Source organism: Ictidomys tridecemlineatus, chromosome 13 (genome assembly GCF_052094955.1).
Source record: "Ictidomys tridecemlineatus isolate mIctTri1 chromosome 13, mIctTri1.hap1, whole genome shotgun sequence".
Classification (NCBI taxonomy): domain Eukaryota; kingdom Metazoa; phylum Chordata; class Mammalia; order Rodentia; family Sciuridae; genus Ictidomys; species Ictidomys tridecemlineatus.
Window position 1 is genome coordinate 24,245,978 of NC_135489.1, and position 27,959 is coordinate 24,273,936.

At 37.9% G+C, this 27,959-nt stretch overlaps 1 protein-coding gene and 1 long non-coding RNA gene across 4 annotated transcripts in view; one reads left to right on the forward strand and one right to left on the reverse strand.

Moving 5' to 3' along the window:
• Dym (dymeclin) overlaps positions 1 to 27,959 on the forward strand; it is a 337,787-nt gene that overhangs the window by 277,719 nt on the left and 32,109 nt on the right. For all 3 annotated transcript variants that reach the window (XM_040273249.2, XM_005323076.5, XM_040273254.2), the window contains one exon: positions 4,776 to 4,889. In XM_040273249.2, the coding sequence (XP_040129183.2) occupies positions 4,776 to 4,889 (114 nt within the window). The remainder of the gene's footprint in view (positions 1 to 4,775; positions 4,890 to 27,959) is intronic.
• Positions 1,393 to 27,831, reverse strand: LOC144369787 (uncharacterized). The gene is made up of 3 exons (XR_013429563.1): positions 27,286 to 27,831; positions 22,521 to 22,601; positions 1,393 to 1,509 (listed from the first exon to the last, which is right to left on the reverse strand). It is a non-coding gene; the product is annotated as an uncharacterized LOC144369787 (long non-coding RNA).

Here is a 27,959-nt window from a genome sequence, read left to right on the forward strand (position 1 = left end):
CTGGTTTCGAGACAGGCAGTCAACTGTGATTTTGTCATTACTTCAAGAGTACATTGATTAATCAGAACATGGCATTGGGCAGTCAGGAATCCGGGCTAATAGCATAGTGGGAGGTAACTTGCTATACTTGGATTTCATGAGTTGCAGACAAGTAGGGCAGGTGGAGAAAGTCATGAAGCACGCACCATAGAAAAGTACCTTCCTTTGAGTTACACTAACAAAGCACTCATTCCCATTTTAGCTGAAGGTTTTATTTTTTTTTTCTGTTGCTATATATTTGTGCAGACATTTTCAGAGGAAAAAAGTTTATCCATTTGAACAGTCTTAACAGTTGCTATGTAAGTTTATAAAAAACCACATTATCTGTTGTAGTCATCATTACTAAAGTTACTATGCATGTAAAATTCTAAACTGGGCATAGGAAATACAAGTTCATATCCTTGGGTGAATTTTTTCACATTCATTTTTTTCACATTTCACTCTAGTTCTATCTGAATTTTTTGGCTAAGCACCTACATCTTTTAGCTCAAATGTTTCCTGTTTTAAAAATAAATAAATAACAACTACTAAGCCTGGTACATACACCTGTAATTCCAGCTACTCAGGAGACTGAGGCAGAAGGACTGCAAATTCTAGGCCAGCCTAGACAATTTAGCAAGACCCTGTCTCAAAATACAATGGCGGCGGGGGTGGGGGTGGGGAGCCTGATATATAGTTCAATGAAAAATCCTAATTAAGCTTGTGCTCCATTTCACTACATAAAAATTGCTGTATACCAGCCTGAGTGCTGTTCTGCTCCTGACACGGGCGGGACTCTGGCCCCTCTGTCTGTCACTGATCCTGTTTACTCCTCAATAGGACAGGGATGTTTGTTTTTTTTTTTTTTTATCAGCCTCATAACATTTCTGTAAGAATGAAATAAATAGTGTAGGTAGAGCCCATGGTCCATAGTAAACATTCAGTGCAGGTTTGTTTTCTTCCTTCTTGATGTATAAATTATACTTCCCTTTGGAAAGTGGTAATTTTATCATTTGCTAAAATAGTGTCAATTTGAATGCAAAAACATTAGAATGTCAGCTTTAAAATGTACAAATGAGAGTTTGGAAGAAGAAGTCTTCTTAGAACCTAAGCTTCATGCCCCCTCTGCAAGTCTCCTGGTGGGGTGTAAACTGCTTGGGGCTTAGAGGCAACTCATTGTAGGCCACAGAGGGAACAAAACAGGACTGTCATCTCATCACTTTGTTATTTGGTGATGTGACATGTGAGTTCTCACTCTTTTGTTTGCTCATAATGTCTGCCAGGGTATGATGCCATGTGTTCCCCTCAGCTCTGATTACGGGCATTTTGTTATCTTGATCATCAATCTCCTGAGTAAATGGATGCACCAGAGAATCAGGGCAAGAATATGCCAACGCTTTATTTGTTCATTTAAAAATAAAGAGATTTCGTTTTACTGATGGTATTGGCACAGACAACACACCAGGGATCAACTCCAGAGCTCCAGGTGCCCTGAGGGAAGAGAAAGGAGAGAGTCAGCACGCAACCTGGCACATGGGCTCTCACCTTGTCACTCCTCTACAGTTCATTATGTATTGCGTTCCTGGTAATTGCCCCCCAGACTGAAGGTAGCACAGTAATAATATCAATATGCAACAGAAGACAGTGGTAGAACTGACATCCACCTCCTCCTAGAGCAGGTACCATGTTTCAAGGTGGAAGCAGTGACAGGCCAACATAAACTCACAAGAAATGGATCCATAAACATTATCAGGAAGACTATTTCCATTACGGGTTTGTATCCACAATAATAAACAGTGTGTCTTACTGTGAGTATATACTTTGCTTGCTGATGATAATGTGAAGCCTTTGTGATTAGCGAAATATATGATAGCTAATTATCCAGATAATTTTTCTTTCTGTGGAACTGGGACTACAACCACGGGGCTCTCTACCAATGAGCTAAACCCCCAGCTCTTTTTTTTTTTTTTTTTTTTGAGACGGGATTTCCCTATGTTCCTGACACTGGTCTCAAACTTGCAATCTTCCTGTCGAACCTGGCACAAATTAATTTTTAAAATATTTTTTTTAAAAAAAGAGAGAGAAGAGAAGAGAGAATTTTTTAATATTTATTTTTTAGTTTTCAGCGAACACAACATCTTTGTATGTGGTGCTGAGGATCGAACCCGGGCCGCACGCATGCCAGGCGAGCATGCTACTGCTTGAGCCACATCCCTAGCCCTTTTAAAATATTTTAATGAGTACAAAAAAATATTTTTTTAATCATTAGTTAAGTATCTTTAAAATTAGTTTATTTTGTCTTTATCTCATTCTCTTTATTCCTTTTATATATATTATATGATATGTGAAACATTAATGCTATACTGTATTACACAATTCATAAATAATTAGAACATATATTGCAAGTGCCTCATTTTTTTTAACTTATAGACATATTTAATCATAAGTTTGAAGACCTCTGATCTAGATTCTAGCTAATGGTCAAAATCTCCTGGAGAGAACGACATAGAAAGCCTCTGGCTAGGCTCTGGGATCTGTGTTCCACAAGCTTCCCAGCCACCTTTGATGATCAGGCGGGAACTTATCCCTTGTCTCCATTGTTATAAGCTAAACATCATCCAATAGAAAAATCTCAGCTTTTAGTAAATATTAGAAAGAAAATCATTTTGTAAGCCTAAAACAGATGTCTACTATTTCACTGATATTTTTTCATTTTTTAGAATGTGTTTTTAACAAATATGTTCCTACTCTACTATTTTTTGATCAAAGAAGAGAATTTTGTGCACAGGTATTTATTTAAACCGTAAGAAATTATCAATATGTAGCCTCTTTTTTTTTAACCAACAAAAATGGTACTTTATATGGTTAACCAATGTTTTTCTCAGAAAATTGTTTGCATTTAAAATAAGGCTGATTATGGTAACAAGCACCTATAATCCTAGCTACTTGGGAGGCTGAAGCAAGAGTGTTTGAAGCCAACCTGGACAACACAGCAAGACCCTATCTCAAAAAATAAGTAAATAAGAAATAAGATTAAGATTTTAAAAATGAAACCTGTGAGGATATTTACACAAAAGGGAAGCATTTATTTCACATCTTTGTAGCATATCTTAAAATAGAATTTTAGCGGAATTATTGCGATGTGTTTCCTATTTGTGTCTTTCTTCGAAAATTTATTCACTATATTAAAAATCATTTTGTGTACCTCTAAACTCCATAAACAGAATTTTAATCTCAGAATACCAAAAGAAATTTAAAATCTGATTTGGGAAAAAGAAGACTCATAAGCACAGAAGCACAACCAAACTGTTATGGACAAAATCAGCAATTTGTGAAGGAGCTGATACCAACAAATTGCTTGAGATAAAACAGTGATTTATCTAAAATGAAAAGTGGTGTAGCCAGCCATCACCTTTGTATTTGCTGATTACCTAAGTTGTGAGGCCTAGGCTTGGAGATGGTGCTGCTCCCCTGGATGTCTTTTCTTTGCAGAGCAAATGCATTTCAATGGCATTCATGTAATATAGCACTCTCTCCACAGAATAGTTAAAAGTTATAGTCCTGTGTGCTATAATAATATTTAGAAGAGCACTTTAAAGGAAAACATTAAAACATTTGCCAAGTATTACTTTTAATGCATTTTACCTATAAAATAGAAAACATGTAAAAGGGAAAGTTCAGTTTTAAAAACAAAGTTTTATATTTTTGCATATGTGACTATAAACACCTGAATACTCTCCTGAATAAAAAGGGTCAGAAGTGGCCTTTTGGTTGGGGGTTGGGATGTTACTGAGAATGTTCTTTACCATTCAGCTACCTTCCCAGCCACCACCACCACCGCCGCCGCCGCCGCCGCCTCCCCCCCCTCTGCTTTTCTTTAAATTTTCAGACAGCGTCTCACTAACTTGCTGAGGCTGACCTCAAACTTGTGATCCTCCTGCCTCAGCCTCCCAAGTGGTGGGTTTATAGGCATGTGCCACCAGGTCCAACATAAGTCTTGATTTGTTAATGTTGTGGTTTTAAACATGGTTTGTTAAAAAGTTATGGCATTCTTTTAGGTTTTTTGTTTCATTTTTGTTTATTTTGGTTTGCTCTGTTTTATTTCTTGGCAGTATTGGAGATTAAATGCAGGGCCTATCACATGCTAGACAAGTATTCTACCACTGAGCTACATCTCCAGCCTCTCTTAGTTTTTAATGACAAATATTTAGATGTTATTCTGAGAATACTACTATGTTAGGGTCTTGCTACATAGTTGATGTTGTGCTGTGACATGAAACAAGAGTAATTACAGCTTGCCGTTGATTCCCTCTGATGATCAGGGATGAGGGTGATATGGATAAATTAAATTTAACAGATAATCCCCAAAACATCATTTTAGCCATTAACTTAAAATTCCTATCCTATTAAGTCTTGTTCTGAGACTTCCTGTTAAGCTTCAAAAGTGACAGGTTTTTAGACTGAGCTTTCTTTTCCCACCAACTCCTGGGTACTGCTCTCTAAATGAAATACAAATACAGCATAGGGCAGCACAAGAAAGAGTAGAATCTAGGAAGCTACTCAATTCACAGAATGAATAATCAACCCTGGTGTTCAGATTTGGTCCTGATGTAGTCATTAAGCCCTAAGAAAGACAGGACTGCACATAGGAAGGCAGGATCAAATAAACGCAGTGTCGACTACCATGTGGGAAGACATCTACTGAAAATACATTTCTTAAAACTATTTGTTGGAAAAAATTTTTCTTTGTGTTGCAGGTAATCACCTTCTTTAGCTCAAGGTTGCTACAAGCTGGAGCTGAGCTTTCTGTGGAGAGGGTCTTAGAGATCATTAAGCAAGGAGTTGTTGCACTGCCCAAAGACAGACTAAAGGTAAGATGGCCATGTCACTTGGTGTAACATCATCGTCTAAGCAAGTTCTACTTGGAATTGTACCACTGACCCAGTACATGTGCTAGAAAGGCCAAGTATTCCCCACTCTTCTCTGCACTGATACTCAGAATTGTGGTGACCGTTTCTGCAGCTTTTCAAAAGAAAACAGCAAAAGAAGGATACCACAGCACATCCTGTGAGTATCCCTGTATATCCTGTAATTCATATACCATTAACAGAGAAGCACCTTATTTTTTAAACCCAATTAAGCAAATTTAGTCTAAAAGTATCAAGTGTTGATGGGAAGGTAGCAATGATGACAGTAGCTAATCCTTCCTCAGTGTTTGCTCAGTGTCACAAGAGCTTCACATTATTCACTTACATCAGCTCATTCTGCCTTCACAACAGCCCTTTGAAGTGGGCAGTGTTATCATCTGAGTCTTTCAGATGAGGAAACAGATGTAGAAAGAGGCAAAGAAACCTAGTCAAAGACACACAACTAGAAAATTATTAAGCTGGGAGATTCAGATCCAGGAAGTCTGGCTACAGAGCCTGTGCTCATAATTACTGTGCTATTTACTGTATGCCAGCATTATAGCAAGGGAAAGAAAGCATTTCAAGGAAAAGGTATGAGAAATGCTGGATTTGGGAAAGACATTTACATTTGTGTGATAGATGTATTCCTAAAGTGATCTCATGATTTGCAATTCATTCATTAAGACTAACTTTCCCATAAGAAAAAATATAAAGGAGCTATTTTGGGAGATGTATGAATGAATAATATTGTCACATAATTTTATTTTAATACTTCTCACTATGTTTGTCCTTCATTAGGTCTAATTTTTGTAGAGTGCTTTCTCCCAAATTATCAACCTAGTGGATGTTTGGCCTTCTTCATTGTGTTTTATCACAACCAACTTCTGTTCCATAGTTGCTGTTTGGGCCTGTGTTTTTCTGTACTATCACTAGAACCATTGCTTCATGAAAGCTTGAGAGATATTATTGTAGGTTATAAAAATATTTTCAATTATAATAACAGAGTTTGTAAAATAACAGCACATTAGTCATCTTAATCACTTACAGAAGCTCCCCTGTACATAAACAGCAGTGAGACTTGCACAGTCCTGAGCAAAAATGGCAGATGTTTCTGTGGATCAATAAGTGGCACCACATGTACTAATAGCATAAAAACTGTTCACTGGATCCTTCAGCTTTCACATTATTCTATTCCTGACAATTTTCTAAATATATTCCCATTCTTTCATAAACTAAGACATTGGTGTGTTGGTTTTGGGGTTTTGCACTACTTCAGTTTGTTTGCATTATGCCATATGAACCAGAGCAAAATCCATGAAGATTAGAGTGGCTCTTCCCAGGAAGTGATGGATCTTGGCATCTAAGCTTAGTCAAGAAAGAAGTGAAATATCAGGAGGCCATCAGAGAAGGATAATGCAGAGGAGATGGGAGAAGGAAAATTTTCTAAGATTAAAGAATTTGTTTAGTGGAATTAAAGAAAGATTGTGATTAGAGAGAAGTGTATTTAGACTGATTTCAAAAGTGAGGCAGATTTTGGTAATGACATGGTCTGGATTGACCATGAGTATGAGGGACTGAGATGGTACGAATGTGGATGAAAGCATGATTGTAGGTGAAGAACTAGAAGTTATGGGGCAGCCACCTAGAAGTCAGTGGGGGACAGCTTCAAGGAAGAGAAGCGACTGCTATCAGCCTTGTATTTTACTTAAGGGTAAAAGAGAAATAGGAAGAAACAAAGAAAGCAAAAAGATCACCAACCCTATTTCCAGACTTTTAAGAATATAGAGTATGAAAAGCTCAGGGGATCAGGAGTAGAGCTGAGTAGAGCCCTACAATCAAAGAAGAGATAAAGGTGAAGGATTGAGCGCAGGAATGAGGATGAGGGCGTAAAACAGGCTTGAAAAAAATACCATGGAGTGTAGGGGAGAGGGAAGAAATAAGAGATTGGGCAGGGGAGATAAGGCACAAAGTAGTAGAGGACAAGAGTATAGGAGGGGACGGCTGGCTGGAGGACTTTTGTCTGAGGCAGAGCCCAGTGAGATAAAGTCACTTGATGTGTTAGCTTTAAGCTTACCAAGGGTCCCATCAACACTGAATAAATCCTCAAGCATCTGCTCTGTGACAGCCATTGCTGTAGGTGCTTGGGCTATGTAAGTGACCAAGGTCATGCCTTTACACGGCTCACCATCCAGCAGAAAGGGGTGGACAGTAAGCAAGCATGAAAAGTAACAGTCTGGTGTGTTAGAGCACAGTGAGTGCTGTGGACGAGAAGGAAACGTGAGCAGATTAAGGGGTGGGCGTATCAGTGAGGGTGTGGTGAGAGAATAGTCTGGGCAACATTTGACAAATATATGAAGATGAGGGAATTAAATATGCTGACACCACAGTAAGAGAGCCACTCAGGGGCTCCTGCAGTAGGAGGAAGCTGGGCATGATGGAGAGGGCAAGGAGACAGCACAGTGAGAGCTGAGCGAGAGGAGAAATGGGTGTACAGAGCTGACAGGGACCAAGGAGGGGCACACATCACACAATGAGGCCTTTAGACTCTTTTAGTAATTTGTTTTGGGGATTTTTTTTTCTGGAATGAAATGGGAAACTTTGTAAGATTTGAGAAGACAAATTGTATGAATCACTAATAGAAATTTAATAGAATCACTCTAGCTGCTGGGTTGAGAAACAAACTAGTTAGAAAACTGTTACTTGTCTAGGACCACGGTGCTAAAAGTGGAAGTACCAACAGAATTCATCTAAGAAATGTCTGGAGGGGAGGGGAGAGCACTCGGGCGCCCTAGAAGAGAGCTGCCATCTGCCTTGGTTACAAAACCTCCATTCGGTGGCTAGAACAACCTAAGTTCTGACAGAGGGTTAGAGGACTGGTTGAGCACTGGAAAAGCCGTTGATGAAAGTGTATGGTCTCAAGGATACCCTGAAGACAATCTAGAAAACTTTCAGAGGTTGGTCAGCCAAATGTGTCATGGATGCACGTGATTTGCTAGGTGTTGTGGGGCTCAGCCATATACTGCTAGTGTAGACAGGCTGTCTGTTGGAGACTCGTCAGAGAAAACTTAGTGAATGCCAGTTGGGAAACTTTCAGATGATTACCAAAATTGTAAAAGAACACAAGGAGTGACTGATTTCAGGAACTTGAACTATTGGTATTAGCTTTGAGAAGAAAAGATTCAAGCAGAAAAGACTTGTCTCCAAGTACTGGAAGAATTATTTATAGAAACAGATTTGGTCTTGTTATATGCGCTCTCAGGGAGCAGGACTAGGACCAATGATTGGAAGCCACATACAGGGGCACACATTTCCATCCCAATAAGAAAGAACTTTCTACAGATGGAATGAGCAAGTTTGGGGAAGTGATGTGTTCACTCTCATTGGAGTGTGAAAGTAACAGACTGATAGCCACTTGGCAGGGAGGTGAATAGGTTCCATCTTGAATGCAGCTGTTACCTTTTCGTGCTAGCTGGAGGACAGTGATAGAAGAGTATTCTAAAGCTCAATTCAGGTTTAACGGGAAAAGTACTGAGGTGTGTTACCAAGCCCTGCCACTGGCAGCAAGAGCACAAAGCAAGGAGCACATATACTTCTTGTTCTTTGCCATTCTGATCATAAAGATTCAAACACTGGTAGGGAAATCCAACTGTGTTGCTGCTAAGGATTTTTCCATTCCTAAGAGTTTAATTTTGTCTATGCATGTACTAAAATTGTCATTCTCCACAAAGGGGGAACTGCAAAAATTTTGATGACTGTTATTGCTCTCAGAAAATGCAAAAAAACAATGAGAAAAAGCTATGACTGTGGGCAGATTTATATTACAAAGAATTCACTTTTCAGTTTATAATAACAGATGACAGACCTGTGTGCTAGAAGAAAAGACAGATTGCTTTAAGTTGTGTGTAGCTCATAACGAGGAGAAAAAAAATGTGATTCAAGAAGGATAGAAAACTAGGGGGTGAGGGGAATCTTATCATACTGATTATTTTGTGCAAACAAATATGAGAGATACATTTGTACTAGAGTAACTTGTATCATCTGTGCATCGCTGTCACCCCCCTTCTCCTGTCTCTCTGTTGCAGAGGAGGGGCCAAGATGATTACATTTGCCAGAGTCCTCTTCATCAATCTAGGTTAGAGTCTGCCAAAGAGAGGTACTTGCATGAGATTTAGAGGGCAAAAGAAAAGCCATTATTCTCCAGAGTCAGCCCTGCCCTTACCTGCTGTATTAGTCAGATTTTTGCCACTGTAATAAAATGACTGAACTAGTCACCTGACAAAGATTTATGTTGGCTCATGGTCTCAGAAGTTTCAGTCCATGATCAGTTGGTTCCAGTGCTTGGGACCTGTGACATATTATTACAGAAGCACATGGCAGAGCAGAACTGCTCACCTCAACATGAGCCAAGGAGCAAAATAGAGGAAGAGGGAGCCAGGGTCCTGCCTTCCCCTTCAAAGGCACACACCCAATAACCTAAAGACTTCCCTCCAAGCCCCTCCTCTTTAAAGTTGCCACTACCTCCCAGTGACTCCATGAACTGGGACTGCCTTTAACACGTGGGCACTTGAACCTTCGGGAAACATTCTAGATGCAAATACAGCCCCACTGTTGGTTGGTTAGCTGGCCCAGGGTATTGATGGCTGAGATACTGAGAGATGCTGAGAATTTGCAGCCACTTGCAGTGCGCTCTTAAGAACATAACACCATCGGCTGTCGCACCCTTCCCAACAGCTGTATCAGCCTGTTTCACATATAAATCCCTTACGTTTGACTGCTATAGAATAGCTTCTGTTTTTTGCTACCAAACCTGCCAGGGAAATAAAACCTCTGATTTCAAACGGTCAAATTAATGAAGAATTTAAAATCACGGAAAGGACTGGGGAGCAAACTTGAAAGAAAACCACTGCTGATAGCCAGTAAATCAGAAGTGGCAGGAATGTCACCACAAGTGACCTAGCCTGCCCAGAGCATCAAAGTGGAGGTCTGCAGGAAGACACTAAGCTTCTACTGACGCCCGCAGTCCTGCCCACCACTGTGACCAGACCCAGGTTTCTTTTTCTACCTTCCAAAATATAAGTTCCTCTCATTGCCACAGTCCAGTCCTGTGCCCTGCTGGAGATAAGATAGAAAAAGTAGGGTTCAGGCTTCCAGAACCTGCCCACAGGGGAAAGCATGAGACAGGGAGGAGCATGTTTAAGTTGCCCCTTAAATTGTGGCACAGAATGTAAAGACAGTGGTAAAGCAGCATGAGAAGTAGTAAAGCCACTCCCAGACAAGTGTGGGCTTTTTGAAAGGATGTGTACAAAAGCAGAAGGAGCAGCGTGTGGAGGCCAGATGAGATGGAGTGGCATGAACTTGTACAACAGCGTCAGAAGACTCAAATTGGGGGGCTGGAGATGTGGCTCAAGCGGTAGCGCGCTCGCCTAGCGTGCATATGGCCAGGGTTTGATCCTCAGCACCACATACAAATGAAGATGTTATGTCCGCCGAGAACTAAGAAAAAATAAATAAATATTAAAATTCTCTCTCTCTCTCTCTGTCCCCCTCTCTCTCTCACTCTCTCTTAAAAAAAAAAAAAAAAAAAAAAAAAGAAGAAGAAGAAAGGGATTTTGATCCTCTGGTGGGGAACCCAGAAGCTTTGGGTCCTCAGCACAGGAAGGCTACTACGTGATTTATTTATTTATTTATGCATTCTCCCATTTTTAATTTTAATTTGGTTCTCTTATCTCCTTCAATGAGAATAATCTCACACTGGAAGAATATGTCCTTTTAACAAATTGAAACCTAAGATAAATAAATGAATGGTTAAAAAAAAAAAAGCTGGCAGCAGCCCTTTTATTTTATTTTTAGTATCTTTTTATTTTAAATTGATGCATAGTAATTGTATGAAGTATATTGTGATGTTTCAATGCATGTATAAAGGTATAATGATCAGATGAGAGTAATTAGCATATCTACCACCTCAGACATTTATCATTTCTTGGTGTTGGGAACATATAAATCTTTTCTACTAGCTATTTTGAAATAATTAATCATTGCCAACAACAGATACCCTACTGTGTAACAGAATGTTAGAAGTTATTTTTCCCATCCACCTGCACCCTGTATCTGTTAACCCACCCACTCTCAGTCCCTTGTTACCCCCACACCCTTTCTACACTGTAGTAACCACTGTTCTATTCTCTACTTCTTTGAGATCAACTTTTTACTTCCACCTACAAGTGAGACTATGTAGTATTTGTCTTTTTGTGCCTTATTTTGCTTAACATAGTTTCCTCCAGTTTCATTCATTTACTATAAATGGCAGAATGTTTTATTTTTATTACTGAATAATATTCCATTGTATATGTACCACATTGTCTTTTCCATCTATCCATCTTTGGACACCTATGTTGATTCCATTGCTAAAATGAATAGTGCTACAGTAAACGTGAGTGCAGAGGTCTCTTCAACGTACTGATTTGTTTCTTTGGGTGCACACTCAGTACTGGGATTGCTAGATCATATGGTAGTTCTATTTCTAGTTTTTTGAGGAACCTCTGTACTGTTTTGCATAATGTACCAGCCTTTCAATATTAAGACTGCTTCTTAAAATGCTTGTCAGTAAATTTGAACTATAACTTTCAGTAAATTTGAGAGCTTAAGCTCTACTAATAATAGTAAAAGTAAGACTGTTTTAATTTCTTTTTTTATTTATATATAGCAGGAATGCATTACAATTCTTATTACATATATAGAGCACAATTTTTCATATCTCTGGTTGTATACATAGTATATTCGCACCAATTCATGTCTTCATACCTGTATTTTGGATAATAATAATCATCACATTCCCCCATTATTTACCCCATGCCCCCTCTGTTCCCCTCCAACCCCTCTGCCTTATCTAGAGTTCGTCTATTCCTCCCATGCTCCCATTCCTTATCACACTGTGAATCAGCCTCCTTATATCAAAGAAAACATTTGGCATTTGGTTTTTTGGGAATGGCTAACTTCACTTAGCATTATCTTCTCTGTCTCCATCCATTTACCTGCAAATGCCATGATCTTATTCTGCTAAGAGCCACAGCCAAGTAATAAGATGCATGGCATTTTTGGTTGAAAGGTGAGCCATTGAGATGATATGATTATGTTAAGATTTACATTCATATGGATATTGGACTCTTACTGTCCACCTCCGCCTGCTACGGGACTCCTAGAGAGTTCCCATTGGTTGGGGAAGTGCGGTAGGAGGGATTTCCAGAGGAGGAACTTCCTCTTAGGATCCGGGAGAACGCCTGTGCGTCGATCAGGATTCTTCCCGGGGACGTTCAGGGCATTGGCGGCAGTTTCAAAAAATAAAGTTTGTACCTGCTTGAGTGGCTCATGATTTTGTGCCTAGCCAGACTGCAGCATTATTCCATTGTGTATACATGCCACATTTTTTTTTTATCCATTCATCTATTGAAGGACACCTAGGTTCATTCCTCAGTTTAGCTATTGTGAATTGTGCTGCTATACACACTGATGTGGCTGTGTCCCTGTAGTGTGCCTTTTTTAGGTCCTTTGGGTATAGACCGAGGAGAAGGATAGCTGGGTCAAATGGTGGTTCCATTTCCAATTTTCCAAGAAATCTTCTTACTGCTTTCCACAATTCTGACTGCCATTCTGACTGGAGTAAGATGAAATCTTAGAGTGGTTTTGATTTGCATTTCTCTTGCTAGTGATGATGAACATTTTTTCATGTGTTTGTTGACTGATTGTACATCATCTTCTGAAAAGTGTCTCTTCAGGTTCTTGACCCATTTATTGATTGGGTTATTTGTTTTTTTGGTATCTAGCTTTTTGAGTTCTTTATATACCCTAGTGATTAGTGCTGTATCTGATGTGTGAGGGGTAAAGATTTGCTCCCGAGATGAAGACTCTGTATTCACCTCACAAATTGTTTCTTTTGCTGAGAAGAAACTTTTTAGTTTAATCCATCCCATTTATTGATTTTTTTTTGAGAGAGAATTTTTTTAATATTTATTTTTTAGTTTTTGGCAGACACAACATCTTTGTTTGTATGTGGTGCTGAGGATCGAACCTGGGACACATGCATGCCAGGCGAGCACGCTGCCGCCTGAGCCACATCCCCAGCCCCCATTTATTGATTCTTGATTTTAATTCTTGTGCCACAGGAGTCTTATTAAGGAAGTGGGCCTAATCCCACATGATGGAGATTAGGGCCTAAAAAGTAAGACTTTTTCAAGCACTTTGGAACAATGCTATGAATTGGTGCTGTTATTACCCTTGTTTTCTGGATGAGGCAGCTAAGATACAGAGACATTATTAAGTAACTGCCCAAGTGTAAAACTGGGCTTCCACCCAAGGCAGTCTTTCTCCAGAGTTTGTGCTATTTCCCATTGTACTGTGCCATTCTGTTCTCTGCTGTAAGGCTGTGCTGGGGATGTGAAGTTCATTCTGAAATATCACATTTAGTATTGCATTAGTAAATCAGATGTGCACAGAAGCAACAGGTGATGTTTATAGTAAAGAGCCTCTAAACCACATAAGGTGAGTAATAGAGGAGATGTAACCTGCAGAAGGGAGGATGTCAGGAAAATGTTATAAAGACTATGTCTAGCTACTTTAAGGATCATATTATGAAAGAAAATTAAGCATTTCATTTTATGTCAAAAAGCAAAGGGTTGAAGTTGGACCAAAAGAGGTTTCTTTCAATATAAGGAAATGCTTCGGAGCTACTAACATCATTTAGCAGTCAGTGTGTGGCTTCATTAATACTTCACAGAAAATATTTGCAGTAAAGTCTGGATGGCAAATGTAAAACAACAGATAGCCAGGGATATCAAATCCATGGCACAAGAGAAGCAGTTGACTGACGTCATACAGGATGAACCCAAAAGTTTCTTGCAATTCTTAGAGCCTAGCAGTCTATCTTTTTAGACTTTCTTATAGAGCAGTGTTCAAGTATCTTCCCTCTCCTACTCAGGGGTCAGTGCTTTCTTACTACCAGATAAAGTCTTGGAATTCTAGACCCTCCCAGTCTGAATCCAGCTCCCTCTGGCCTCCCGATTCCCTTTCCCACCCCCAACTCCAGCCAACCAGCTGCTTGTGCCTTTGCTTTGTCCTTTCCTGCATTTGTGGACTTACTTTAAAGATTGTCTACTCTCAATGTACAATCCCCCACCTTGCTTTTTGCTTAGCCAAGTTCTAGTATTCATTAAAGTCCCTGATAAATTTAACAGTTGTGTGAAGCCTTTATTTGACTCCTCAATCCACATATGCCTCCCTCCTCAAAGTACCCACAGCATTGTGCACCTTGCATCTAATCCTTGGTGCTTCTCACCCCCCCCCCATCTGTAACTTCCTCAGCAGTAGGGTCAGCAGTACATCTGTGTGTCCTGAGGTTCAGTGTTTGTTCAGTCACTGTGGTAACAGATGAGTGCAAAGCTCACTTTTTACTCTGCAGATGAAAGGGTTGGCTTCTAGAAGTCAGGAGTTGGGGAGTAAATTTTTCTTTTTTTTTTAATATTTATTTTTTAGTTTTCGGCGGACACAACATCTTTGTTTGTATGTGGTGCTAAGGATTGAACCTGGGCCGCGTGCATGCCAGGCGAGCGCGCTATCGCTTCAGCCACATCCCCAGCCCCAAAATTTTCAATCTCTAGACCTGCTTTTCAAATTTTATTTCACCATCCTCTATGGAATTTTAACTTCTCTGTCCTTCCCTGTATGTTGTAGGCACCGGTTGTAAGAATAATAGAGTTCACACAAACCTTTCATGGAGCTTCCCCTAATGTTAACAGCATGTGTAACTGTAGTACAGTGATGGAAACCTCCGAATTAGTATTAACATAATACTGTTAACTCAGACCTTTCTTGAATTTTGTCATTTTTCCTCTCTTGATGCCCCCCTTTTTTTTTTTTTTTTTTGCATTCCAGCATGTCTCACAATTTAGGTTTTTCCTGATGTTTTCTCATCAATCTACTGAAGTTAAGCATATTTGGCAAAACATCACAGAAGTAATGTGTCCTCAGTGCATCATCAAGAGGTGTGTGAGGGCAGCATGTCTTGTGACTAGGAGATTGTCTTTGATTATTTGATTAAGACGCTGTCTCCAAGCTTCTCCAGGGAAAAGTGACTGTCTTTCCCTTTGTCAATGATAAATACATTGGTGTTGATACTTAGAGTCTTTACTGGGATCCTGTGTCTTCTCCCAGTTTTGCCTACTGATTTTATCATCATGGGTGGATCTCACCTACATAATAATAGCTTACTACTGTGGTACTTACTTAGTGATGATTTTGTATTTTATTCCATGGGTTATAACTCAATTTTAGCACTGTTTATTTTGTTGCTCAGGTTGTTCTAGCTTTGGCCAGTGTGACTCCTCCAGGTTGGTTCCCCTGGCATTCTACATGTCCCCATATTGTTTGAGAACTAACTTCCTGACGCCACAGGATGCTGCGAAGTAACCCTGTATTTTCCCCCCCTCGAGCTCAGCTCTGAAGTCAACCACTGCTGCCCCAATAAGTCCAGTTCCTTTTTTGGTTTTCTTTGGAAACCAAGAGCTGTGTGTGCATTAGGTCACCACCTTCTTAGAACCTTGTACGCGCCCCCCCTTTCCCATCTCCCTCTCTTTCTGACAGCTGAAATGCTTTCCGACTTCACTACCATATAAATACTGGAACTTTTTCCTTTTTAGCTCTCTGTTTTTTTAGTTGTAGATGGACACAGTATCTTTATTTATTTTTATGTGGTGCTGAGGAACAAACCCATTGCCTCACACATGCCAGGCAAGCACTCTACCACTGAGTTACAGCCCTAGCCCTGTATCTCTTCAATAAATCTTTGCTCTTATCTTTGACGTATCTCTCACTATGTCCTTGTCCCATATTTTCTACTTATTGCAATTCCAGATTTATTTTCCAATTCCTTTAATGAACACTTTGGGTCCAAGAGCCCCTCTGAGGGCCACAGTAGATACTGAAGATTAACCTTGTAGTTAGTTCACTTTAACGCTGACCTTAAAGTGAAGTGAATTATAGTGTGCAGGCAACATGCCTGAATACTAATGTTCTGTTCATTTATTATACCATGTTCAGAAAGCAACTATAACTCTTTGTTTTTTTAGTATTATGACTAAATAGAGAAATTAATTGATCTTTGAGAGGTCCTAGGAAAGTTAACTTTAGAGTAAGATTCTGCTGAGAGCAAGGTCATGAGTAATTCCCTTAAAGGAGTGAGTTAATTTTGTTCTGAAGCACATTAAGAAATTGTACTCCTGATCCCAGCTTCCCATCTCACTCCATGGTTGCAAAAGGACAGAAGATGGATGATTCTTTCTTTAAAAAAATAAATAAATAACTATCACCAGTACTAGGAAAGGAAACTAAAATTACATTTACTCACAGATGGTGAGTCATCCTCAGTTGGTTTAAATGGTAGCATATTATTACCACAGATGTTTCTAGAATAAAAGGCTGTGTTTATCTTTACAATCAAGCCTTATCTCAATTATTTTAATCATCTTTTTGGATTGAGTATTTATAATAAAATGAATCACTTAAAACCTCTATGGTTTAATTCACAGAATACTATGATATCTAAAATTGATTGAAAATCCAAGCTGTGTGTTGAATAATGTTTGTATTACACCACATGAGAGCACATTATAATCTTTTGGGTTAGTTTACTAATATATACTGATAAAATAATTGTTGGGTATATAATAGCAGCTTTGTATGTGAGTTAATGAAAGAGTTAGTTTTAAATTGAAAATGCTGTTTTAGTGAGCTCTCTATAAACGTGCAGAATAGTGTATGCTTATTGATTCACTTTTCTTGAAATATGTAAATTAAACATCAAAAAATTCAGAGTTCTTTCTGGGTACCTTGTGGGTTGTTAAGAGGATCACAGTGCCCCTTACTCATGAATTTGCCAAGCTAATGTCAGCTGAAGCAGATGAGTGAAAAGTTTTTGATGTTTCCCTAGCACTGTAGACCTACAGCCAAATTTGTAGAAGAATTATTCATCTACTTTGGGGCAAGTAAACATTAAAATCTGGAAGCCCAGGGCATAGTAACTGACTTTCAACCAAATAAAATATTTTTCAATCAAACATTATTTGACATAGTCTTCTAAAATATTTGTAGAATATCCTGTGTGGGAATATATACTCTCTGAATAAATCTGTCTATATAGTTAAACAACTTGGCTGTTCAGAGTAAATAGTATTAATATCATTCTAAACATTCTCTTCTTACTGGTATTCCATGAAGTCTGGGAAAGGCAATACCAGGTAATTATTTTTTCCGGACCTTCCTGCTTAAACCTTAAAGAACAAGCTCTGAAATCCTTAGTTGCTTATTTCTCCTTTAGGGTTTGGAAGGAAATAAAGAAAGTCAGTATGTCCTCTGGGAACTGAGTTAGGAGCTGCAGCTCAAAGCTCTCACTGTCTGTCTGTAGAAGCTCCTGGCTCCTACTTCACATAGTGTGGAACAATTTGAATGTCATGGTGGCAGGACACAGTTCATCACATTGCATGCATGTTCACAACCACACCACCTCATATTTGAATATGTATAGTTCCCAGGTTCCCTCTTTTTGTCAGTTTAGTGAACTATCTGCATCATATGAAGATTAAGAATTTTACCAGGGCTGAGGGTATAGCTCAGTGGAAAAGCACTTACCTAGCCTGTATGAGGCCCTGGATTCAGTCCCCAGTAACACACACACTCAAATACACAAATGTGAGGTCATGCTTTTCAAGGGGAATTATTTCATCTAAATAAGAAGCTTTGGGATAGTTAAAAGTTACTATTAACCTAGCATTTCATTTGCTTAAGACCCTTGGTAAATCATAGGAATTAAAAGTGATAACCAGTTTCACACTGACTTTTAAAGTCTTCATTTTTATATGCTCTTTTTAGAGTACTTTCATCATTGTCTTCACTTACACAAAGAGAAATATAGAAAGTTACTCTAAAATTTCAAGTGATGTTTTTTGTTTTTGTTTTTGTTTTTCATTATTAGGGATCAAACCCAGAGCCTTGCCCATGCTAGGCAAACACTCTACCATTGAGCTACACCCCCACCCTTTTGTAAAATTTTAATTTGAGGGCAGGGTCTTTCTAGTTGCCCAGGCTGTCCTCAAACTTTCAATCCTCCTGCCTCAGCCTGCTCAGTTGCTGGGATTATACCACAATCAGCTCCAAGCTTTTTTATAGCTTCTTAAATATTGACTTGCTTAAAAACTTTCTCCTGTTGGGAACACCCTCCTTCCCCTCCATCAAATATCTTTCATTTCTCTGTCAAATCTCTGATTAACCTATATCTTAGAAATAATACATTATAATTTACAGATGTGGCTTGACTGTTCATTCTACCCAGACGTAGTTATTTGACTCCACTTTGAACAGAGCACTGCTAGGAATCATTGAGGGAACAAAAAGATACCAACTCTACACCAAAAAAGATAAGAAAAGAAAAAGATAGATAGACAGATAGCTATTATAAACAGGGCGGCTTATGCTATGTATCAAGTGAATGTTATAAAGGGTGTAGAGGTTAAGTTCAGGAGGAAGGAATGGAGATGTCATTGAGAAGGGCTTGTCAGAAAAGGTTAAAGAGGAACCTGGACTCATATTATGTCTTGGAAAGATCCTAGGCAGAGATGAAAGAGGAGAAATCCAGGCAGAGGAAGTGAGTGGAAGAGAAGGCCCAAGGCAATATCAGCTTGGTACTCAATGGAAACAGTAGGACTCCTCAATTCCCTCTGCCAAATTAATGTGGCTTTTGTCATTCAGTGATACAATAGTCATTAATGGGCTTTTGAACTTTTTGAATGCCATTCCCAATAAAAAATAATTTTTATTTTGTGATGCAATAAGCACATTTATATATATTTATATATTAAAATTTCATAGAACAGTACTTACCCTCATTAAATCCAATGTACTGTGATATTTCTTTTTTTTTAATTGCTGGGCAGGTCTATTAAATTAATTTAATGATCAATTGTCATTTAGTGATTCAGAGGTTAAAAACAGTGCATTAAATCAGAGGTTTTCAAAGTGTGATGCTTGCACCAGGAATATCAGCATCCCCTGAAAACTTGTTAGAGATATAATTTCCTAGGCCCCACCTGAGACCCGCTGAATCAGAAGATAGGGTGCTGGGACCCAGCAGTGGGAGCCTGTACTGTAGCAGGCCTCCAGGTAGTTCTGCTGCCTGCTGGAATTGGAGAGGCACAGCACTAGACAACCTCGCAGCTCTACCCCTGGAACTGTGCCTGGGTCACTCCCCCTCCAGGTACCTCCCACCTCACTCCTGATCTATCTTCAGATTTCTTCACCTGAGCAGATGGAAGCTCTCACTGAGGCCTGCCCTGGCTGCTCTGTTTCACTTTCAGCACTCCAGTCCTTCTAACTCTACTATATTTTTCTCTTTTTACATAGCGTTTCTCACCTAGCATACTGTAAGTTATTTATTATAATCCTGCCAGATGCCTTAAGCTCCAGGAGGTCAGGGGTCTTTACATTTTGTTCTGGAGTATCTGGTACATACTGGACACTTGGATATTTGCTATTTTGGAGGAAAGAAGAGAAGAGACAGGAAGGAGAGAAAAGGAAGAATAGGCCTGTTGACTGAGTGAGTGATGGTCTATAATACTGTTTTGAAAACAATTCTTTGAAGAAGAATTCACCATCGACTCTTGAAGAGTCATCTTCCAAGGCAAAATGTAATAAAGAAGCTCAGATGTAACTGGTGAATAGTTATTTAAATCTGTGATAATATTCCACACTCATGCTTTCTTATAGCTACAAAACCCTAATGTGAGGACTTCTGCTTTAGTTCTCCTTATCAGGAAGATAGTTCCTATGTAAATTGGCCTTACTAAATTTTTAATATTTCTCAGGGTTCTCTTGGCTTTTGCTCATAGTGATTTCATTATAGTTTAAACAGAGGGCAATATTCTGATTTATGTTATTAGCATCAATTTGTGAAGTGATCTTAGTTTATTCTATTTCTGGTTCTTTCTCAGAGGGTGCAGAGCATGGTAGAAGGTCTAGCAAAGAGACATTGTGCTTTTTTCTGTTTGACTTTTGTCTACCTTCTCCAATGTGAGTAGAGAATGCATGTTCTTAGGTCCTGACAGAAATTGATAGAAGCCTATGCCTGTCACTTCTGACAGATCAATTTGTTTAACCTAAATCATTCACAATATGCCAGGTTAGCTTCTTGGTTTCACAGTATCCATATGCTGTGTTATAGAGTAATCTCTGAGATGCCACTGCTTTAAGGAATACTGCAAGGTTGTTAGACCTTTCTCATACATAACATAGAAATTGCACTAAACAGGGCTGGGCTTCTAGCTCAGCGGTAGAGCGCTCGCCTTGCATGTGTGAGGCGCTGGATTCAATCCTCAGCACCACATAAAATAAATAAATAAAATAAAGATATTGTGTCCATCTACAACTAAAAATATAGATATAAAAAAAAGAAATTGCACTAAACACATGGGTGGTCCCACATTTACTTTTAGGGAGGTTTGTTGTTTGTTTGTTCAGTGATACTGAAATTACACCCATGGCCTCAGCAGACTAGGCCAGTGCTCTCCCACTGAGCTATACCCCAGCACTTTTTTGAGATGGAGTCTTACTGTATTACCCAGGTGGCCTTGAATTTGTAAACTTCCTGCCTTAGCCTCTTGAGTAGCTGAGGAGACTACAGATGTGTGCCACTGCACCTGACATGGCCATTCTTGATAAACAATCAAGATGATATTTGTTATAATGTCTTAAATTATAATGTCTTACAAAGAATTTGGGGGAAACAAATATTCAGTCTATAGCACCTAGTCCAGTGACTAAGAAATGTAAAGTTCACAGTACCTGGAAAATGCTGAGGAAATACTATTCTGTGTGATTTCATCTTTAAATCTCTATTAATTTTGATAGGGTTTTCTTTGGAAAGAAACTTGTGATTCACAAACTAAAATTTCCTTAAAATAAAAAAAAGAATAATAATATTTAAAAAGACAGAGCCAGTTATCATCATTCATCTGTCCCAACCTTGACCATTCTGAGATTGACTATATGAATGTCAGTGAGACTGTTTCATTGCCTATGTAGTGATCATTTGAGTTATTTATTTCAATTCCTACAAAACACTTTGAACTGTTAATGAATGCCAAAACTAATGGTTACCAGATAGTTATAAAATTATTTATGTCAAGGCATAAGTGAATGATGAATTAGTTTGATTAGAAGAAAAGCTAACAGAACATAGTGACTTGTCCTGTAATTCTGCTTATTTTATTTATATTCTCAATTCAGCTTTTTCATATATACTTTTTTAAGTGATAAAATAAGAAAATAATTGTATTTGGTTCTTGTGACTTTTGAAGGGGTATTCTTAATTGAACATAAAGATAGCCCAAAAGTTTCTGAAAACTTTGAAGAGGATATAAGACTTAAAAAAAAAAAAAAAAAAAAAAAAAGACAATGTCCACTGTCTTAAATACTAATGTAATACCTTACACAGAAAACTTGGTCATTTGGAGGAATAAGATCACTTTCTTTAATGATTTTCCTTTCTGAGGCAAATTGGAGGTAGCAGTGATTGACAAATAAATAATCACATTGAGAATGCTGGTGAACATCTGATCAACTGATTCAAACTTCCTGGTACACTGCATTTGTTGATTTTTAAAAGATTCAAGGCCCTGAAATCTAGCCTAATTCTATGAAGAATGTGAATAGTATTATTGCCTAAGTGAGTACAAGATGATTAAGTAGTTCATGTGAAATTTTGTTTTGTTTTCCTGGGACTTCATTACATATGGGTTCTTTATAGATTTCTTGCCTGGGAGCTCCAAGGGCAGTAGGAGTACTTAAGACACTGCATACTCTAATCAGTAGAAACCAAATCCATTTTGAAAACTTAAAAATAATAATGTGATTTTTAACCCCAAGCCCAGTTTAAAATATGAGATTGAATAAATATTTCAAGGGATTTCCTAACTTTGACTAAAGTAATGTCAATTATTAGAATTTAAAGACAACATGCCCCACTTCAAAAATATCCACTGTACAAAAACTCTCATGTTAAAAATGACAAATCATAGGCTTAATTATTTGTCCAGAAATTATCTTTGTTCATCAAAAAGATTTCTTGTGGGACTGTGGTGGAATGCTTGCCTAGCATGTATGAGGCACTGGATTTGATTTTCAGCACCACATATAAATAAATGAATAAAATAAAGGTTCATCAACAACTAAAAATATTTTTTAAAAAAAGGATTTCTTATGTGCTCTTCCAACTAGAAATGATCCTATTACACTTAAAATATGAACTTTTTTTAAAAAAAAATACTTAAATCAGCTTTTTTTTAGTTAAGTTAAATACTTGATGTATTCAGCATCAAATTATACTGTTGTTCAATAGTCTTAGAATCGAATTGGAAGGAACATATATTATTGCTAATTTCAGAAATTGTTTGAGACACAAGAATGATAACTTACTTCTGATTAAACATCATATCTAAAACATAGTCAAGTTTCCCTCTACTAATTAAACCACCTCCAGCAAGGCACAGTGACACTCACCTACAATTCCAGCTGCTCAAGAGGCTGAGGCAGGAGGTTCTCAAATCCAAGGCCAGCCTAGGCAATTTAGTGAGACCCTGTCTTAAAATTAAAAAAATAAAAAGGGTTAGGAATGCAGTTCAGAGATAGTGCACATAGAATGAGGCTCTGAGTTAAATTCCAAGAACCACCACAAAAAATAACCCCCCTTTTTTTACTCTTTTAATTGAGTAAGATGTCACAATACAGATGACATAATAGATGTATACTTTTAAAAGAGAAACTACAAGGTGAATATCTGTATGATCAGTGTTATTATCAAGGAATGGAATGTTGCCAACATCCCAGAAGTCCCCACATGCCCTCTCCCCCTAGAAATAAGCACTATCCTTTCTTTGTAGATAATCATTTTATTTTTCATCCACCATCTGCATGTATATTCCCAAACAACATAGTTTCTGATTTTGCACTTTTCATATATGAAATAGTGCACTATATTTTCCTTTGCAACTTCCTTTTACTCAATATTGTGTCTATGAGAGACCTTTATGTTGTTATATAGATTGTTTCCTCTGATGCATTAATATGACATCATATAAATAGTTCAGATTTCATCCATTCTACTGTTGGCATACATTCAGATTACTTGAAATTCTGAGCTATTAAAAATAGAAAGTGAAACAAAACTTACAAAATTGAAAAGAAATAGAGATAATCCAAAAATAATAGTTGTAGATTTCAGTTCCTCAATAATAGAATAATTAGTTAGTGAGCAAGAATAGAGGCCTGAACAACACCATCAACCAGCTTGATCTGACTGGTAGAGAGCTTTCTACCCAGTGGTAGCAGAATAAATTTAATCTTTTTAAGTGCAAATGGAACACTCTCTTAGGTAGTCTACATGCTAGGTCACAAGCCAAATTAATTTAAAGGCTTGAAGTCATACACATGTGTTCACTGACAACAGCAGAATTAAATTACAAGTCAGCAAGAAAAGAAGTTTGAGAAATGCTCAAATATTTGAAAATTAAGCAATACACTTTCAGTGAATCAAAGAAGAAATCACAAGGTAATTAGAAAAGATTTTTATCTGAATGCAAATGAACACACAACATATCAAAACTATGGTGTTCTTCCAAGTGGTGCTAAGAGGAAAATTTATAGTTTAAAATACTTGTATTGGCGTGAAAAAATCCAATAAGTAATTTAAGCTTCTACCAAAAGAAACTAAAAGAAGAAAAACAAATTAAGCCCAAAGCAAACAAAAGAGTAGAAATCATAAAGCTAATCAATAAAATAAAAAGAAAAACTGTAGAAAATATGAGTGAAATCAAAATCTGGGGTTTTTTTTCTTTTTTGAGGAAAAACAATAAAATGAATAAACATTTACCTTGAGTAAACATACAAAAAAGACAAAACACAGATTACCAAAGTGAAGACTGAGAGTGGGGATCTCATCATTGACTCTGTATGATAAAAAGAAATGTAAAGGAATATTAAGAACAACTTTGAACCAACAAATTAAATGTTGTAGATGAAATAGGCAATTTTTAGAAAGATGTAAATGATCAAAACTGATTTAAGAATTAGAAAGTCTGAATAGGTAACATCACTAGTTTTAAAGTTAAAATAAAAAGAATTAGTAATTAAAATCTTCCCATAAGGAAAAAGCACAGGTTCATGTAGCTTCACTTTTAAACAAACTCATACCTTTATTTGTTTGTTTGTTTATTGTGGTTGTAAATGAACAGAATGCCTTTATTTTATTTGTTTACTTTTATGTGGTGCTGAGGCTCAAACCCAATGCCTCATGCAAGCACTCTCCCTCTGAGCTACAGCCCCAGCCCTATAGATAGTTTTTAAATGAAATAATATAAATCTTTTACAAAATCATTCAGAAACTACAGGAGATAGGAATGCTCCCCAACCCATTCAGTGAGACCAGTATTGCCATGATAGCAAAGCCAGATAAAGAGATCCAAGAAAAGTACCTACCATGAACTTTATGTATGTTCATGCTTCTCATATTTTTATAAAATATTAGCAAACCAGCATCAGCAACACAAAGGATATGTACCTTGACCAAGCAATGTTTATCTCAGGAATGCAAAATTTGTTTGTATTCAAAAATCAAATAATATTAATATTCTTTATTTACAGAATAAAGTACAAAACCACATAATCATCTTAATTAGACCAGAGACCAACAAATGATGACCCACAGGCCAAGTCCTATGGGTCATAGCTCCACCCACTCACATGTTGTTTATGACTACTTTCACACTAAAGTAGCAAAGTCCAGTAGTTGTGATGTAAACCATATGGCTCACAGATCTAAAACATTTATTATCTGGTCCTTTACAGAAAAAGTGTGCTAGCAGACAGAACTGTTTTATCTTTTCATGATTAAAATTAAAAAAAAAAATAGGAATGGTAATGGGCATATGTGAAAAACCCACAGCTAATATCATGCATGGTAATGGAAGGATCAGGAAGAAGGCAAAGAGTCTGCTCTCAGCACATCTGTTCAGCATTGAACAGTGGTTTAAGACAGAATTTTAAAAAATCAAATGTGTACCCACTGGAAATGAAGAAGTAAAACTGTCTATTTGCAGGTGAAATGATCCCATATGTACAAAATCTTAAGGACTCTATAACATAACTACTGAAACTAATAAATGAGTTTAAAATGTTGCTGGAGCCAGGTATGGCGGTGCATACCTGTAAGCCAGCAGCTGAGGAGATTGAGGCAGAAGGATTCAAGTTCAAAGCTAGCCTCACAACTTAGCAAGACGCTGTGTCAAAATAAAAAGGTAAAACAGGCTAGTGCTCAGTGGTTAAGTGCCCCTGGGTTCAATCCTATTTACCCACCCCAAAAATTAAAAATGTTGCTAGATACAGGATTTGTGTACAAAAATCTATTATGTTTCTGTATACTGAAAACAGTGCTATATTAACAATGGTATACCCAAGAGTGGGTTGTATAACATACATATGTTCAATTTCAGTGTCAAACTGTTCCCAAAAATGGTTGTATTAGTTTATGCTTTCATCAGCAGTGTTTCATAGTTCTTTTTTTACCCAAAAGGGGGAAAAAATATCTCCTTGTGGTCCTATTTTATTTTTTGCTTCTTAAGAATTACCTCTTGCTTCTGGAAATGCCACTTTAAGCATGAAGCAGTTTGGGCTCCACAGCTGCCTATAGACAAACACTGGAGATTCCCTCTCCATCTTTACCCATGTATTCATGTGCCCTGTCATTATGTCCTTCACACTCTTGGACATGCCCTCTCCTCTTGGTGCACTGAGCCTTGCATTCTTGTCAAAACATTGCTTGCATTTTTCCATCTCTTTGCCTTTATATGTGCTACTTCCTGCCCTCCTTTGAAATTCTATCCATTTCAAAGGTGTGGCTAAAACCCTTATATCTTTTGTCTCCAAGTTCTTCTTTACCATCTTGTACTGGTTTATTCCACCACTACCTTATGTGTACATATGCATGTGCATGTTTTAATTTCTCTTCATTTCAAGTTCCTTGGTGTGTTTTCTTTTTCTATCTCCCCATAACATCTTAATATAATACACTACCCTGCACAGACTAGCAATCATTAACCATTCTTGAATGAATAAATGCAGCATGGTTGAAAATCAGCTTGGGCATTAATTTTCTGCTTCCAGATATCATGATCTAAGCATCTTTCAGATAATACCTCCTCAGAAAACAGCTATGAAGCCAGGCATGGTGGCACACGCCTATAATCCCAGCAACTCTAGAGGCTAAGGCGGGAGGATGGCAAGTTCAAGGCCAATCTCAGCAATTTAGCGAGGCCCTAAACAACTTTGTAAGACTAACTCAAAATAAAAAGGGCTGGCATGTGGTTTAGTGATTAAACACCCCTAGGTTCAATCCCCTGTATCAAAAGAAGAAAGAAAGGAGGGGGGAGGGAGGGAAGAAAGAAAACAGTCTGGACAAATAATACAAAACATAAAACTACCTGAAGGTCCTTGGAGAGTGAGTAGAAGCAGACTCTAGAGTGAGTTAATACTCATTTAGAAGAGGGGAGGTAGGAAGCTATGTAAATACATTTCTCTTTCCATGGCCTAGGGCTGAGTACAATCTGCATAGTTTCCAGCATGGTAATGAGGGGCTCACATGGAAAAAACTCTTAATATTTCTGGTCTAGGAAACCACAAAAGTGAACCTGAGAAAGCATGAATGCTCAAGAGAATACAGGAATCCCCAAAGGGAAAGAGCCAGAGGAGGGATCCCCAAACTATATCTGTCTAGATCTCTGACTGATACCTCAACTGTGTGTAAGAAGCAGACTAAAAGCAGCTCAACCAAAAGACCAGAAATCTGAACTAAAACCAGAGTTGCAGCTCTGAAGCTGGAAAGTGTGAACAGATTCAGAAAGCCTCTTGGGGAGGACTATATTGTTCACTTGGAGGATGGAAAATATCAAACTTCCTGTGGCTGAGGCTTTTAGCCTTGGACTTATTGTAGTCATGACACCTACAGCAGAAATGGGGTATATATGCAAAAGTTGCAGCCTCCCTGACCTGGAAAATCAGAAAAGAGAAGCTGAGAATCCAGGAAGTCTGAAAATAGTGGAGGAATCTCAGAAAAGAGTCAAAGGGGATCCTTAAACACTCTCTGCCATGTCTCTGAATGAGACTTTGAACCACATATCTACAGAAATAAAGCAGCCCAGCTAAAGATAGAAGATCTGCATAGAGTCAAGAGCTGCTGCTCATAATACAGTTTGTTCAGTGGTAGAGCACTTACCTAGCATGTGTGAGGCCTTGGACTCAATCCTCAGCATGGCAAAAAAATAAAAATAAAAATGTTTTCAGTTCAAACCTAGACAAGAATCTCAACAACTTAACATTAATTTTATTCAGGATACAATCCAAAATTTCCTGACATCCAAGGAATCAAGAAAATGGAACACATTCCCTGCATAAAAGAAAATCAATTAAGTTCAACCCCAAAATGAACCAGATGTTAGAACTAACAGATGAGGATTTTAAAGTGACTACTATAACTCTCCTCAGTTTTTTCATAGCATGAAACATTTTCAATGCATGAAAATTTCAGTAGAGAAATGAGATGTCTTCACTGAGCAACAGAAACAATTTTTAAAAAGAAATGAAAAAAGGACAGAAATATGCAGATATGAGATGCTAATACCAAGCAGAATAGTACAAAGAATCTCAAGTCAAGGCACATTAGCCTCAAAACTGTTGAAAGCAAGTGAGGAAGACCATGAAAAAAAAAAAAAACACATAGTGCAACATGGTGAGCAAAACAACAGTCCAGTTAACATCTCACTTCTCCTAAGAAACCAGACTCTCAAAGAGAAGGAACAAAGTCTAAAGTGCTGAAAGAAAACAATTATCAACCCAGAATTCTGTATCCAGTGAAAAGATCATTCAAGAATGAAAGTGAAATGAAGACAT